Raw genomic sequence first — 16,012 nt, 5'->3', positions numbered from 1 at the left:
ACATTATGCCAAAAGATTCAATTCTCTCTCCTACTTTTTCTTAACTCATTTGTTTCTTGTGTAGAATTTTTCTCCGTTTCATTGACATATTAAATACCAAGGGTCAAAAAAAGAGTCCAGAGGAAGTAGAAATATAATCACTTTTAAAAACTATTTCTGGGGAAATTAAGAATCGGGGACACTGTCCATTAGGGGCAAATTTATAGTATTGTTTTCTCCAAATAACTCTATGGTTACTCCCATTTAGATAAATCAACTTATGAGCAGATAATAAGTTTTACTATCTACCATATAAAGTCTACCTGTATTTGTTGGAAATGGATATGAATTAAGTCTCTGATATGCTCTGTTCAGATATCAGGTCAGTAAGTACTTTATTCCATATAGTTTTCTATCAGTTTAGTTCAGTTGCTCAGTCATGTCCGACTCTTTGTGACCCCATGGACTGCAGCATGCCAGGCTTTCATGTCCATCACCAAGACCTACAGCTTGCTCAAACTCATGTCCATAGGGTCAGTGATGCCATCCAACCATCTCATCCTCTGTCGTCCCCTTCTCCTCCTGCCTTCAGTCTTTCCCAGCATCAGGGTCTTTTTAAATGAGTCAGCTCTTCGCATCAGGTGGCCAAAGTATTGGGAGTTTCAGCTTCAACATCAGTCCTTCCAATGAATATTCAGGGTTGATTTCCTTTAGGAGGGACTAGTTGGATCTCCTTGCAGTCCAAGGGACTCTCAAGAGTCTTCTCCAACACCACAGTTCAAAAGCATCAAATCTCCCGTGCTCAGTTTTCTTTATAGTCCAACTTTCACATTCATACCTAACTACTAGAAAAACAAGAGCTTTGACTAGACAGACCTTTGTCAGCCAAGTAATGTCTCTGCTTTTTAATATGCTATCTAGGTTTGTCATAGCTTTTCTTCTAAGGAGCAAGTATCTTTTAATTTCATGGCTGCAGTCACAATCTGCAGTGATTCTGGAGCCCAGGAAAATAAAGTCTGTCACTGTTTTCCCATCTATTTGCCATGAAGTCATGGGACTGGATGCCATGATCTTAGTTTTTTAAATGTTGAGTTTTAAGCCAACTTCTTCACTCTCCTCTTTCACTTTCATTAAGAGGCTCTTTAGTTCTTCTTCACTTTCTGCCATAAGGATGGTGTCATCTGCATATCTAAGGTTATTGATATCTCTCCTGGCTATCTTGTGCTTCTTGCAGCCTGGCATTTCGCATGATGTACTCTGCATATAAGTTAAATAAGCAGGGTGACAATATATAGCCTTGACGTGCTCCTTTCCCAATTTGGAACCAGTCTGTTGTTCCATGTCCAGTTCTAACTGTTGCTTCTTGATCTGCATACAGACTTCTCAGGAGGCAGGTAATGTGGTCTGGTATTCCCATCTCTTGAAGAATTTTCCACAGTTTGTTGTGATCCACTCAGTCAAAGGCCTTGGTGTAGTCAATACAGCAGAAGTAGATGTTTTTCTGGAACTCTCTTGCTTTTTCGATGATCCAGCGGATGTTGGCAATTTGATCTCTGGTTCCTCTGCTTTTTCTAAATGCAGTTTGAACATCTGGAAATTCTTGGTTCACGTACTGTTGAAGCCTGGCTTGGAGAATTTTGAGCGTTACTTTGCTAGTGTGTCAGATAAGTGCAATTGTGCGGTAGTTTGAACATTCTTTGGCATTGCCTTTCTTTGGGATTGGAGTGAGAACTGACCTGTTCCATCCCTGTGCCACTGCTGAGTTTTTCAAATTTGCTGGCATACTGAGTGCAGCACTTTAACAGCATCATCTTTTAGGACTTGAAATAGCTCAGTTGGAATTCTATCACCTCCACTAGCTTTGTTAATAGTGATGCTTCCTAAGGCGCACTTGACTTCAGACTCCAGGATGTCTGGCTCTAGGTGAGTGATCAGAACGTCATGGTTATCTGGGTTGTGAAGATATTTTTTGTATAGTTCTTCTGCGTATTCTTGCCACCTCTTCTTAATATCTTCTGCTTCTGTTAGGTCCATACCATTTCTGTCCTTTACTGTACCCATCTTTGCATGAAATGTTCCTTTGGTATCTCTAATTTTCTTGAAGATTCTCTAGTATTTCCCATTCTATTGTTTTCCTCTATTTCTTTGCATTGATCACTGAGGAAGGATTTTTTTTATCTCTTTGCTATTCTTTGGCACTCTGCATTCAGATGGGTATATCTTTCCTTTTCTCCTTTGCCTTTAGCTTCTCTTCTTTTCTCAGTTATTTGTAAGGTCTCCCCAGATAACCGTTTTGCCTTTTTGCATTTCTTTTCCATGGGGATGGTCTTGATCACTGCTTCCTGTACAATGCCATGAACCTCTGTCTACAGTTCTTCAGGCCCTCTGTCTATCAGATCTAATCCCTTGAATCTGTTTGTCACTTCCACTGTATAATCCTAAGGGATTTGATTTAGGTCATACCTAAATTTAGGTCTAGTGGTTTTCCCTACTTTCTTCAATTTAAGTCTGAATTTGGCAATAAGGAGTTCATGATCTGAGCCACAGTCAGCTCCCAGTCTTGTTTTTGCTGACTGTATAGAGCTTCTCCATCTTAGGCTGCAAAGAATGCAATCAATCTGATTTCGGTATTGACCATCTGGTGATGTCCATACATAGAATCAACTCTTGTGTTGTTGAAAAAGCATGTTTGCTATGACCAGTGAGTTCTCTCGGGAAAACTCTGCTATACTAACGAGTTTTGTCTAATCTAAAAATATTACATACTTATTCATTAGCATGGACTGATAAAGCTATACTATATATTATCCATTATGTGTAACAGCCAATCTAAATGATCTACAGACATACTCCTGAGAAAGAAAGGTCACAAAAAAGTGTAAGGTAAATTAATATTACCTTGGAAATGTGATTTATCTCCAGTCAAAGACAACAAGTATTTTTAGGAAGACTGCCATTTCTGGCAAACAACTTAAGGTAAATTTCTATAGGTCTGTGACCCTCATAGCAGTTTCCACATTTATATCTTTTTTCTAAGGCAGAGTGGGGTTAAATAACTATTACCTGAATTTCAGGAAGTAAAAAATTATGGATTAAGAGGCAAGTATATTAAGTTTTTTATTCAAACCTTAAGTCTGAGAAATTGGGAGTTAGAAGACATGAGTGTTAGTTTTGATTCTGCCACTTGCTTATTTGTGCGATTTGGAGAAAATCATTTTACCTCTAGTCATCTTTTTTGTTATCTTTATAATGAGGTTGAAAAAAAGATTTTTTTTTTGGCCTCTTATTCCCCAAGCTTACTGTGAGGGTCAAATAGCATAACATCTATGAGACTATAAAGCTCTATGCAAATGTACATTAACAGATGCATGTATGTAAGTACGTGTGACTGTATGTATGACTAATCTTTGATGATCTAATTCACAAGCTGCTGCTGCTGCTAAATCGCTTCAGTCGTGTCCAACTCTGTGCTGCCCCATAGACAGCAGCCCACCAGGCTCCCCTGTCCCTGGGATTCTCCAGGCAAGAACACTGAAGTGGGTTGCCATTTCCTTCTCCAATGCATGAAAGTGAAAAGGGAAAGTGAAGTCGCTCAGTCGAGTCTGACTCTTAGTGACCCCATGGACTGCAGCCCACCAGGCTCCTCCAAAAAGGTAAAGCAGCCTACCTGAAGGAAGGGACAGATGTCAGAGAGGAGATAACTGGGCTTAAAGAACAGGTCCATTTACTAGAATTTTATCCAGATACATGGACTTCACAATAGAACATGAACAGCCACAAGACCCATGTTACAACTGGCTCTGCTTTCAATAGTTAGAACTAGTACCTGACCTCTCTAGACCTCTCTTGCTGCTGCTAAGTCACTTCAGTCATGTCTGACTCTGTGTGACCCCCATAGACGGCAGCCCACCAGGCTCCCCTGTCCCTGGGATTCTCCAGGCAAGAACACTGGAGTGGGTTGCCATTTCCTTCTCCAATGCATGAAAGTGAAAAGTGAAAGTGAAGTCGCTCAGTCGTGTCTAACTCTTAGTGACCCCATGGACTGCAGCCCACCAGGCTCCTCCATCCATGGGATTTTCCAGGCAAGAGTACTGGAGTGGGGTGCCATTGCCTTCTCCTCTAGACCTCTCTTACCACAAGTCTAAATGAAAGGTTTAGATAAGATATCTTCCAGCTCTAAAATTATATGATTCTATGAGTCAAACTCAGATCACTGTATAAATACCAAGAAAGAGAACTCAAGAGGGTAATAAAGTAGCCAGAACTATTAAAAGAGGAGTTCTTCCTGGATGGACTTAGAGGTTATTTGCTTAGTGAAATAAGTTAGACAGAGAAAGACAAATATTGTGAACCTCTTACATGTGGAATCTAAACAATAAAACAAACCAGTGAATATAACAAAAAAGAAAGAGACTTACAGATAGAGAACAAATTGGTGGGGAGAGGGAAATGGGGAGGGGCAAGATAGGGTAGGGACTAAAAGGTACAAACTACTATGAATAAAATAAATAAGCTCCAAAGAAAGCTGAGCGCCGAAGAATTGATGCTTTTGAACTGTGGTGTTGGAGAAGACTCTTGAGAGTCCCTTGGACCACAAGAAAATCCAACCAGTCCATCCTAAAGGAGACCAGTCCTGGGTGTTCATTGGAAGGACTGATGTTGAGGCTGAAACTCCAATACTTTGGCCACCTGATGTGAAGAGCTGACTTATTGGAAAAGACCCTGATGCTGGGAAAGATTGAGGGCAGGAGGAGAAGGGGACGACAGAGGATGAGATATTTGGATGCCATCATCGACTCGATGGACATGGATTTGGGTGGCCTCCGGGAGTTGGTGATGGACAGGGAGGCCTGTCGTGCTGTGGTTCATGGGGTCGCAAAGAGTCGGACATAACTGAGCGACTGAACTCAACTGAACTGAAGGATATATTGTGTAACATGGCAATTATAGCCAATATTTTATAATAACTATACATGAATATACCTTTAAAATTGTGAATCACTACACTGTACACCTGAACTTACATGATACTGTAAATCATTTATACCTCAATTAAAATTAAAAATTTGTGTTTTTTGCTGCACCATGTGACATGTGGGGTCTTAGTTCCCCAACTAGGGATCAAACTCTCGGCCCCTATAGGGAAGCGAGGAGTAATAACTATTGGACCTTGAGGGAAGTCCTATATACCTCAGTTTTGTATTTTTCAAAGGAGTTCTTCCATTAACCATTTACTTTTTTCTTAGAACTTAAAAGTCTGAGAATGATATATGTCTCTATCTAGAATAAGCTCTAGCACAGTGAAGAGTGATAACTGGAATGATATCGAGAAGCTAAGAACTGAAAAATGCAGGTGGATAGCAAGAAGTGAAGTGTTCAGTTCAGCAAAAATTGCTTAGACTAGAAAGAAAACAGGCAGTAGGTAGGAAGCTGTAATGTTTACATTCCTATTTACCAATAAAAATTCGGAATAAAACCAGATATTAAAATGTATACTTCCAAAAAATGAGGTAGCTCTTGTTTGAAGTTTTGCCTTGAGAGACCACTTTTTAAATAACTATTTTCAGAAAAAGTTCAGTTTAGGAATTATCAAGAAAATAGTAAAAAAAACCTAAATATACGCAACTGAATTAGCTCCAGGATGGTATTAAAGTGCGTAATCAAGTAATTCAGTTCACCAAACATTTATTAAACTATGCTTAACAGTGCTAGTTGTTGTAAAATACGTAATCTCAGTACTCATAGGGTTCACTGAGCTAATGTTAAGGCTTTAAGGAAGAAAAAAGAGTAACTCTTACCCATCAATCATATTTTCAGGTGGGTGTTTTTCATCACTTGATGTAGCTAAAATAACTTCAGTCCCTTCAGAGCTCAAACAAAGATCAACTTTTCTCATCTTAAAGTGTTTAATCTGCAAGGAAAACAGTAACAAAACGATAACAACAAAAACAACTTTTTTCCTCTCTGAACTTCATCTGAGAAAAGGAAGAGACAGAAAGTCTGTTGCCTAGCACACAGCTTAACAACCAAGTTATTCAACCAGTGGGAGGGACTCCAGCATGTTTGTTTATGTAAGTAAACTTCTGACTTCTCCCAGGGATAATCTGTAAGATATGAGTATTTCCAATACTCTACTCCACAAAACAAGTCCCTGACACTGACATAATTTTTCTGCTTCTAAAATTAAAAATCCTCAATAAATATCTTGAAACAGTTAATAAGCTAGAATAACATGACTTGGTAAGTTAAGTTTTTAAAAAGTATTTGTATTGTTATACTTCTGAAATTTAAAAAATGCAGAGCATAAAAATAGACTTTGTACCTATTTATCCATACACTTATCAACTGAAGTAGTAAGCAACATTATTTAAATCTTAAAAAATACCTCTCTTTTTTTTTAGCAGAAATGTGAAATAAGAGAGAAGGCAACTTTTCACTTATTATTAAATTCTAAATCAGTCACTTGGTTCATGAACTTAGACATTTCTGTTGGAGAGTAATATTTGAAGTTTGATAAAAAAGCATATTGAAAAGATATTGTTGAGCTCTTCCATGAACCCTGGAGGGTAAGACAGAAAGAAGACCAGAGGAGATTACATCAAAACTCACCTTCCTACTTGATCTGCTGGTGATAGGGCACGAAGCAATATACAGATGCAAACTGACAACAAAAGCTGTATCTGTAAAGAATTAAAAAGATGAATAGTGTTTGGAAAAGAGAGAAAGGCTTCCAATACACTTCATATGCTGGCCTAAGTGTCTAATTAAAAAAAAAAAAAACTATTTCAAATAAACAAGAGGGTACAGTATTACATATATTAAATAACTATATACCAACTTCCCAGATTTAATAAATGTTAACGTTTTGCCATATGTACTTTTTTTGTCCTTATTCCTTTCCTTGCCCAGTGGTAATAGCTATTCTGAAATTGGGGAATATTCTCCCTGACTATATTTTTATTTATTTATTGGCCATGCTGTGTGGCACGCAGGATCTTAATTTAACATGAAGTGTGGAGTCTTAACCACTGAATCGCCAAGGAAGTCCCTGACTATTATTTTTATACTTTTACCATATATGGTCAAGAAGATCCCCTGGAGGAGGAAATGGCAACCCACTCCAGTACTCTTGCCTGGAAAATTCCATGGACAGAGAAGCCTGGTGGACTTCAGTACTGGGGTCAAAAGAGTGAGACATGGCTGAGCAACTGAGCATACCTCAGTATGGACTATTCTTTTAAAATTTAGATGCTTTCATGGTGTATACTTGCTACTTGCTTTGTTCATTCAATGTTATGTCTTCAAGATGTAAATTTACTTTATTCATTTTAACTGCTATAAGACATTTCTCCATTTCTCTAATGATGGTTATTTAGGTCTGTTTCCAACTCTTTGCTATTATAAACAAATTTGTAATGCATATCTTTGTGCATGTATCCATAGGCACATCTGGGAGAAAATCTTTATAATAAACCATATTTTTCTTTGTAGAAGTAAAATTGTAGAAATTTAGAATTGGTATATCTCCAAGTCAATAATTGATGATTTGATCTCTAAATCTAATACAGTATTATTTGTAGTATATGAAAGTTTCTGCTCCCTCATATTCTCACCAACTTGGTATTGTCACACAGTTTTGGTCAATCTCTTTGGTGTGAAAGGGTATCTCAATACGATTTTAACTTGAATTTCCATGATTACTAATGAGGTTGAATACCTTTTCATGTTCACGGGCCACTCAGGCCTCTTATTTGCTTTTTCTTATCTTTTGCTCATTTTCTATTGGATTTCTATTTTTCCTTCTGCCCTTTTCTTTTTGATTTGTAGAAAATTAAAAAAAAAAAAAAAAAGCCTGGATACAAATACTTTGTTATAGCATTGCAAATATTTTCTATACTATAGCTTGATTTTTCTTTTTAACTTTTGTGTGTGTGTGTGTGCAAAAGCTGCTCCTCCATCATACACACCTTCTTTGTTTTTGAACTACAACATACATACAGAAAAGAACACAAATCATAAGTATACGGTCCAAGGTGAACACACCCAGTTAACCACCACCCAGATAAAGGAGCAGAGTGTCACCAGCCCTTGAGCCAGGCCCTTGTGATGCCCCCTCCTCGTCACTACCCCTTTCTCCTTCCCAAAGGTAGCATGGTCCTTATTTCTAACACAATAAATTTTGCCTTAACTTCAGGTAAATGGAACCATACAGTTGGTACTCACTTATATCTGGCTTCTTTCCTCACCATAATGTGTCTGAGATTCACCCATGTTGTTATGTGTAGCAGAGTTGAAGTGCAACTGAGTATCGCAGTCCCCACCCAGCTCAACTCCAAATAAGATCAAGGAAGTCAACCCCTAAGTGGAGTTTCACAGGAAACTAGGTGTGAGCTAAAAAGCAAAAAAAGGTTGCTATGGTCTTGGGTACTTGGATTAAGCTCTGATGAAGGAAGGAACTGATCTCACTCTCAAATATGTGAAATCAGAGCTAAGATGAAACTATTAAAGTAAAACTACAACTTGATCCAATCCTAGTATAACCCTTAGTTGGATTGAAGTGATCTCTCACCCTATTAGACACAGAAAATGTTGTGTTCTTTCTGGGAAAAAACCCACCTGCTTCAGTATCGGTTGTTCTTAAGCACAGTGTCAAACACACACAGTCACTTGAATAGCACAGGGAATTATAGCCATTATTTTTTAATAACTTTTAATCAGGTTATGTTATAACTTATAATCTATAAAAATACTGAACCACTATGCTATCCATCTGAGATTAAAATAATTTTGTAAATCAACTATACTTCAATAAAAATTAAAAAATAAAACCTTTTCTAAAAAACAAAAACTTAGCACAAAAAAAAGTCATTTGAAGTAGATCTACAGATGACCCAGGTGCTGGAATTATAAATCAACTAGCGAATTCACTGATAAGATGGACAAAATGGGTGAAAAGAAAGGGAATTAGCAGAGAAATGTAAACTATTAAAAGAAACACAATGGAAATTCCAGAACTGAAAAAATACCATATCTGAAATAAAGAATTCACTTGATGGGTTTAATATCATATTAGACACAAGAAAAGGTCAGTGAACTTTAAAAGATATGTCAATAGAAATAATCCAATATGAAATAGAGTAGGGGAAAATTGAAAACAAAACAGAGCATCATACCTGTGAAACAATATCAAACTAGTTGGAAATATCAATACATGTAATTAAAATCCCAGAAGAGGAGGACAAAGAGGATAATACAGACAGATAATTTAAGGTGATATGGCTGAAAAATATCCAAAATCTATGAAAGACATAAACCCACAGATCCAGGAAGTTCAGTGAACCATAAGTTGGATAAATACAAAGAAGATCCCACCAAGGCACACCTTAGTTGACTGCTGAAAATTAAAGAAAGAGAAAAAATTAAAAGCAGTCAAGCAAGAAACATCTTATATGCAGCAAAACAACAAGAAGAATCAAAATTGACTTCTCATCATTACCAGTGGAAGGCAAAAGACAATGGAATGACATCTTTGATGTGCCAAATGAAAAAATAAAGAATTTTATGTTCAATAAAAATATCCTCTAAACGTAACAGCAAAATAAAGACAAAAACTGAAAATATTTGTTATCAATGCAAAGAGTTGGACACACGCAGACCCATAGTACAAAAAATATTAAATGAAGTACTTGATAATTCCTAGTTGAATTCTGGATCTGTGGGAAGGAATGAAGAGAACTAAAGATGGTAAATATATTTATTTTTAACATAAAGAATATTATTAAAATTTCTAAAAGACTCCTGAATAGGGGACTTCCATGGTGGTCCAGTGGTTAAGACTCCATGCTTCCACTGTAGGGGGTGCAGTGCTTTTTTCAAACATTCTTTTTCCTTTTTAAAAATAATCTCTTGGCTGTATGACACAGAATGTGGGATCTCAGCTCCTTGAGCAGGAGTCAAAGCCATGCCCTGCATTGAAAGCACACAGTCTTAGCCACTGGACTGCCAGGGAAGTCCCAAGGGGGCACAGGTTTGATCCCTGTGTGTTGGGTTATTAAGATTCTGCACTGCTGTGTGGTGGGGCCAAAAAAATAAAAGACTACTGACTGAAGTAAAAATAATATCAAGGACCAGTAGAAATTTAACAGATGAAAGTAATAGATAACAATAATAACACTAAAGAGAAAGACAAAGGAGGCTGTATTTTTTGTAAAGTACTTTTGCAAAGTTCTAATGTTGAACATGAAGTGATATGCTATTAATTCAAAGTAGAGTAATATGGTGAGGATACATGTTATAATCCTAGAATTAGGATAATGCAACCACTAAAAAAAATAAAGAGTTATAGGAAGGAGGTCAACAGAGAAGAAAAGTTGGAATACCATAAAATATATGATAAATCTGAAAGGCAGAAAAGAAAAAAAGATGGGACAAATTGAAAATAAATTACTAGAAGACAGATTTAAGTACAAATACACAGATTATTCCATTAAATGTTAATAAATCAAATACTGTATTATCAGACTGAAGGAAAAAAAACAAGTAAGTACTCTTTTCAAGAGACAATCTCTAAATAAGAAAGTAAAAGGACAGTATAAGATAGAATAAAATCATAGTATCTCATCAGGTAAATGCCCCTATTTAAATTTTCCCCTATTTAAAACCAAATGTTTTTTGGTTCTATCCTTTATACATTATTACAAACAGTTTTATTAAATTATATTAAATTTTTTTTTGAGATGTGGATTACATCCATTATAGATTGAATTCAATCTGCTGTGGATTCAATTCCATTATAGACTAATTTGGAGAGAAGAGACATGTTTATGATAATGAGTTTTCAAATACATGGATCTGGAATATCTTTTCATTAAGCCTTCTTCTAAGTCCTTAAACTATATAGTTTCCTACAAACATATCTTCATCTTTATTATAAGATTCACTCTTAGACACCTTATGGTTTCCATTATTATATAAATGGGATCGTAAAAAAAACCTATTTTTTAAAAGTCTTATTCTTTACCATACAAGGAATATTTCTAACATTTCACCATTAAATGTGATGCTCACTGAAGATTTCTGTCAGACACTGTTTGTTGGGTTATAGAAATTCTTTTAGTTTTTTTTTTCTTTTAAACACAAATGAACACTGAATTTTATCAAATGCTCTTCTAACATTTACTAAAGTGATCATATAGATGTTTGTACATGTTGCTAATGTGATAAATCAAGATTTTCTAATGTTATAGCATCCCCAGTTTGAAGCATAAAATCTATCTACATGGCCAAGGTATAATATTAGTATTTTTATCCATAGTTGGATTTAGTTTCCTAGTATTTTTAGAAATTTTACAAATATATTTCTAAGTGAAATTTGCCTATAGTTGTTTTTGTTGTTGTTATTTAGTCCACGTCTGGATTTGGAATTTAGACTATACCCCTAACATAAAGAAGTCAGAAAATTTCCCTTATTTTTCTGTTTGCTAGGTTATTGGATCCTATAAGTCTAGTAATGTTTGTGTGTAGATTTCCTATTATTTCAACAGTTCTTTTCAGGCTTTCTATACCTTCTTGAGTCAATTTTGAAATTTATATTCTGACAAAATTATCTATTTCTTCCTAGTTTTTGTTTATTGGCATGAAGTTCACTTTCTATTGTAATTCTATTGATAAAATCTAGTATTGATACTGTTAAAAAACCATGGTAAGATTAGTCAAAGGCATATATGCTAATATGTTTTTATTTTTCCTTTTTTCTTGCCAATTTTATAACAGCTTTTAATACTATTGATACCAGGGAACTGGTTTGCATGAACATTGTTAACCCTTAGTTTGAGGACAAGAAATCTGGTAAATTCTTGGAAATAAAGATTGAAGTACTTGGATGTTAATTTTCAACAAAATTCTAAAATTACTAAATTTTATTGTATTAAAAGCATGGCTTTGAAAATCTAAACAAGAAAGTAGCAAAATTGGAAAGCAACAGTAACATTAATTCAAAAGTTATATCAAACTTAAATATTTCTTTTTGTTTGTTTCATAGAGTTACTACCTATCAAAAATATTTCTCAACATTTCAACAAACCTCAGACCAGGTATCTCAAGATACCCTGTGGACTAGCTGAATAAACATGGATGGGTGATAGGCAGTACTTTAGGTAGATATTTATTTCTCAGAATCGTTATACTCAAAGAATAATGATTAATGGAACAGAATGAATTGTGAAGACCTCTATCCTTATCACAGTCAACATTTTTATTAAGGATGGAAAAAATGTTTATCAATGTTGCAGAGGACACAAAGCTGGGATGTCAGCTAATATGCTAGATGACACAATTAGCACACAAAGAGATCTGAGCAAGCTAAAAAGATAGACTGCAATGAATAAGATATTTAATAAGAACAGTAAAGGCCTATACTCAGACTTAAAAAAGTCAATCACACCAGGAATGGTCTTGATCAGGGATTGGCAGACTACTGCCTGAGAGTCAAGTCTACCCTGACATCTGTTTTTGTATGGTCCATGAACTAAGAATGGTCTTTACATTTTAAAATATTTTTCAAAATCAAAATATTTTGTGCCACATGAAAATTATACGAAATATGAAATGCACACAGTTCAATGTCCATGGACAATTTTATTGGAAATGGCCACACACATTCATTTATAGACTCTCTATGGCTACTTTTGTGCTATAGTAACAGAGAATAGCTGTGAAAAACTATAAGGCTCATAAAACCTAAAATATTTATTATCTGGCCCATTAGAGAAAAAGTTTGCCAACCTTTCACCTATACGTATAAAAGGTAGAGGATCAGTTGATTGCAAACTCACTATAAGACAAGAGTGTACTGTATCTGCCCTCAAGCAAGGAATGTTACTTCAAATTCTATTAATAGAGTCAGGAAGGAACCATATTCTATTAAAATCTTTGAAAACCAACTAAGGGCCAGGCACTGTGCTAGTAATGCAAAGATACAATGTAGTTAATCTTTGACTATGTAAACCTAAGACAAAGATGGTGACTAAGACCTGGTTTTTGCCTTTAAGCTCAGAGTCAAGGAAGATGGCCAAGCATGAAACTAATAATTTGCTATGTGCAAATAGTGGTATCCACATCTAGAATACTGTGTTCAGTTCTAGATAGTACAATTTAAGTAGGACATTGTCAGGCTTGATATTGTTCAGAGGAGAACAAAAAGTTCATGATGATCTATAAACTATGTTAATATGGAAAAAGCTGAAAGAATAGTTTCAAGAAGAGGTAATTTAGTGAGAGAAATGTGACTACAAGTTTTAACACCACAAATATGCATAAATAGAAAAAGGATTAGAATGTACCTCTAGTATGAATTTTAAGAAGGAAGACATGATAGATATAAGAACTTTCCTACAAAGTAGATTTTTAATCTTTTCCACGCTTTAAAGTGTCCAAGAAGACTAAGTGATTATCTTTAGAAGAAACCTGCACTGGAGTTCTTTTAGACTGAATCAAATTCTAGGAAATGTAGATAAGGAAACTTGAAGGCCAAGTAAAGATGGTGGGCTTCATGTAGTCTGTGGTCCAGTGGTTCTCAATTGGACTGGGGATGATTTAGCCCCCCCCAGGGGACATCTGTCCATTTCTGGAGACAATCTGGCCGTCACACTGGGGGCTGTGTGTTAGCCACTCAGTTGTGTCCAACTATTTGCAACTCCATGGACTGTACTCTCCAGGCAAGAATACTGGAGTCGGTAGCTATTCCCTTTTCCCATGATCTTCCCTACCCAGATATCGAACCCTGGTCTCTTGCATTGCAGACAGATTCTCTATGTGTGAGCCACCAGGGACGCCCATAGTGGGGGGAGGGGGTGATGCTACTGTCATCTAGAAGCATTTGGGCATTTCATGATGCTACTAAATACCCAACAATGCACAGACACTCCCCCAAAACAAATAATTATCTGACTGAAAATGTGAATAGTGTAGAGGTGGGAAAACCCTGAGGTAGTCTATTTGGAGGTGACAACGTGGGGGTTGGAAACTTGTAAAGCAAGGAGAGAACCTGCTTTACAAAAGCGTTATTTTAGGGAAATATATCTAGCATTGATGCGTACGTAGTAGATGAATAAGGAAGAGAGTGTAATCTCCAAATGTTCAGTTTTGTTCTAACCTCACATTCTTACAACCTAAGTTGTCCGAAGGAAGCAAACTTTAATACAAAACTCATTTCACACCTCCTATAGCCACCAATGGAGAAGGCAATGGCAACCCACACCAGTCCTCTTGCCTGGAGAATCCCATGGACGGAGAGCCTGGAGGGCTGCAGTCCATGGGGTCGCCAAGAGTCGGACACGACTGAGCGACTTCACTTTCACTTTTCACTTTCATGCATTGGAGAAGGAAACGGCAACCCACTCCAGTATTCTTGCCTGGAGAATCCCAGGGACAGAGGAGCCTGTTGGGCTGCCGTCTATGGGGTCGCACAGAGTTGGACACGACTGAAGCGACTTAGCAGCAGCAGCATAGCCACCAATATCCTTCCTTTTTCCTCTGTTGGGTGGAATTATTCAAATAACAAGAAGTGGTAGAATTTGGGTTCACTTTAAAGGTTTTTGTTGTGGTTAACGAGAAAGTGGCAAACCAATCCCAAAGAACCCAAAAAAACAACTCAGCAGATATGCTGCTTCGTAACTCCAAAAATGTAGGTTCAGGGTGTAGTCTAACTCCCCGTCCTGGGAGGCCTTACTTAATTCATTTGTGTTCACTCAGGGCCTCAGTTCATTAAAGGCGGTGAACTCTGGGATGCCATCCTTTGCATTTTTAAAATTCCATGACCCTGGACTTCCCTGATGCCTATCCTCCTCTAAACCCAGTGCCACTTAGCCACCCTTTCACCTCCAGTTCAAAGCCATTTCAAGACCTCCAAGAGCTCCAAACACATACTTTTGGACGCCCGGCCGCAATTACATAAAATATACGAGCCCATATCCTATTAATACAGCAAATATAACCCTTAAGTATACGGGTTACGTTCCAGTTGATAGGTTACATCTTGATACCTTTATTAATTTCGATTCGGAATTGACTTCCCCTTTTGGGGGGTCAAAACATTATTTCTGCCTTCCAAAAAGTTCGTGGGCTGCCACTACTGTCTCCAGGACTCAGAGAACAGACCTGCGTCAGGCTTCCACCATCCGGGTCCCCTCAGCACCCGCCCGCCGTCCTCCGCCTCCTCTCCGTGCGTCTCCTCACAATAACCGGCCACGCTCGGCCGCTTCCTCCCCCACCAGCATCCCCCTCCTACGACCTCGTCCAGCCAGGATCCCACCTCCCCCAGGGCTGGCCGCACCGCCCCGCTCGCCTCAGTTTCCGGTTAGCTCCAAGCTCGCGGAACGCGGGGAGTCGGGATCTCCCTACAGCCCCGCCTTCAGCCCCGCCCCCTTCCCCCTCTCCGCAGGCCTCCTGGCGAGCAATCCTATTCCTGGCTCTTCGCCCCACCCCGCCCCACAGGCTCCGCCCACCCCCGCCCCACCCTGCGCTGCGTGTCCGCCCCCCAGCTACGCCCCAGCTCCGCCCCCTTTCGCCTAGCCGTCGAAATCCGGTCGCGCACAGCTGCACTCCCGGCTCCTACGCGCCACCTCGCCTGCAGGCCCCGCCCCCAGACCACGCCCCCGTCCTCTTTACCGCGCGGGTTGAGCGCCGTAGCCCCGCCCAAGGGCCTTCAGTAGGCAAGGGCCTTTCCCTAGGCAAGGGCCTTTCCCTAGGCAAGGGTCGGATCACGCGTAACCTTCCCTCCCCGAGCAAAGCTAGATCCCTGGGGCCTGTGAGACCCACGCGACCCTCCTCGCGCGAGCACGCACGCGCAGTCCTCATAGCTCCAGCTCGGACCCCTCGGTCCTCAGGTCGCCGGCCTTGGGCCCGGCCCCGCCTCCAAGCCCGACCCCGCCCCTCATGCCGGGTCTCGCGCAGGCGCGCCTCCCCTGCCCAGTCTTTCCCCCCGCCCGCCCCCGCCGGCCCCGCGGTCTCACGGCGCCAGGTCGCCCCCAGCCCC

At 38.7% G+C, this 16,012-nt stretch overlaps 1 protein-coding gene across 6 annotated transcripts in view; it reads right to left on the bottom strand.

Annotated features, from left to right (window-relative positions):
- Positions 1 to 15,911, bottom strand: part of IFT25 (intraflagellar transport 25) — a 40,768-nt gene extending 24,857 nt beyond the window's left edge. Inside the window, exons 1-3 of one of the 6 annotated variants that reach the window (XM_055585818.1) lie at positions 15,822 to 15,911; positions 6,589 to 6,659; positions 5,778 to 5,890 (exon numbers count right to left, since the gene is read on the bottom strand). In XM_055585818.1, coding sequence (XP_055441793.1) covers positions 5,778 to 5,890; positions 6,589 to 6,659; positions 15,822 to 15,834 — 197 coding nt within the window. In that variant the 5' untranslated portion in view covers positions 15,835 to 15,911. Of the gene's footprint in view, positions 1 to 5,777; positions 5,891 to 6,588; positions 6,660 to 8,202; positions 8,288 to 15,135; positions 15,263 to 15,289; positions 15,372 to 15,645; positions 15,794 to 15,821 lie in introns of those variants that run through there. The other 5 variants (XM_055585813.1, XM_055585815.1, XM_055585816.1 and 2 more) reach the window with 5 other exon arrangements.
- Between the last annotated feature and the right edge of the window lie 101 nt (positions 15,912 to 16,012).

The sequence above is a fragment of the Bubalus kerabau genome, chromosome 6 (assembly GCF_029407905.1).
Source record: "Bubalus kerabau isolate K-KA32 ecotype Philippines breed swamp buffalo chromosome 6, PCC_UOA_SB_1v2, whole genome shotgun sequence".
NCBI lineage: Eukaryota > Metazoa > Chordata > Mammalia > Artiodactyla > Bovidae > Bubalus > Bubalus kerabau.
The sequence above is the reverse complement of the archived record's forward strand: the minus strand, read 5'-3'. Positions and strand labels throughout refer to the sequence as shown.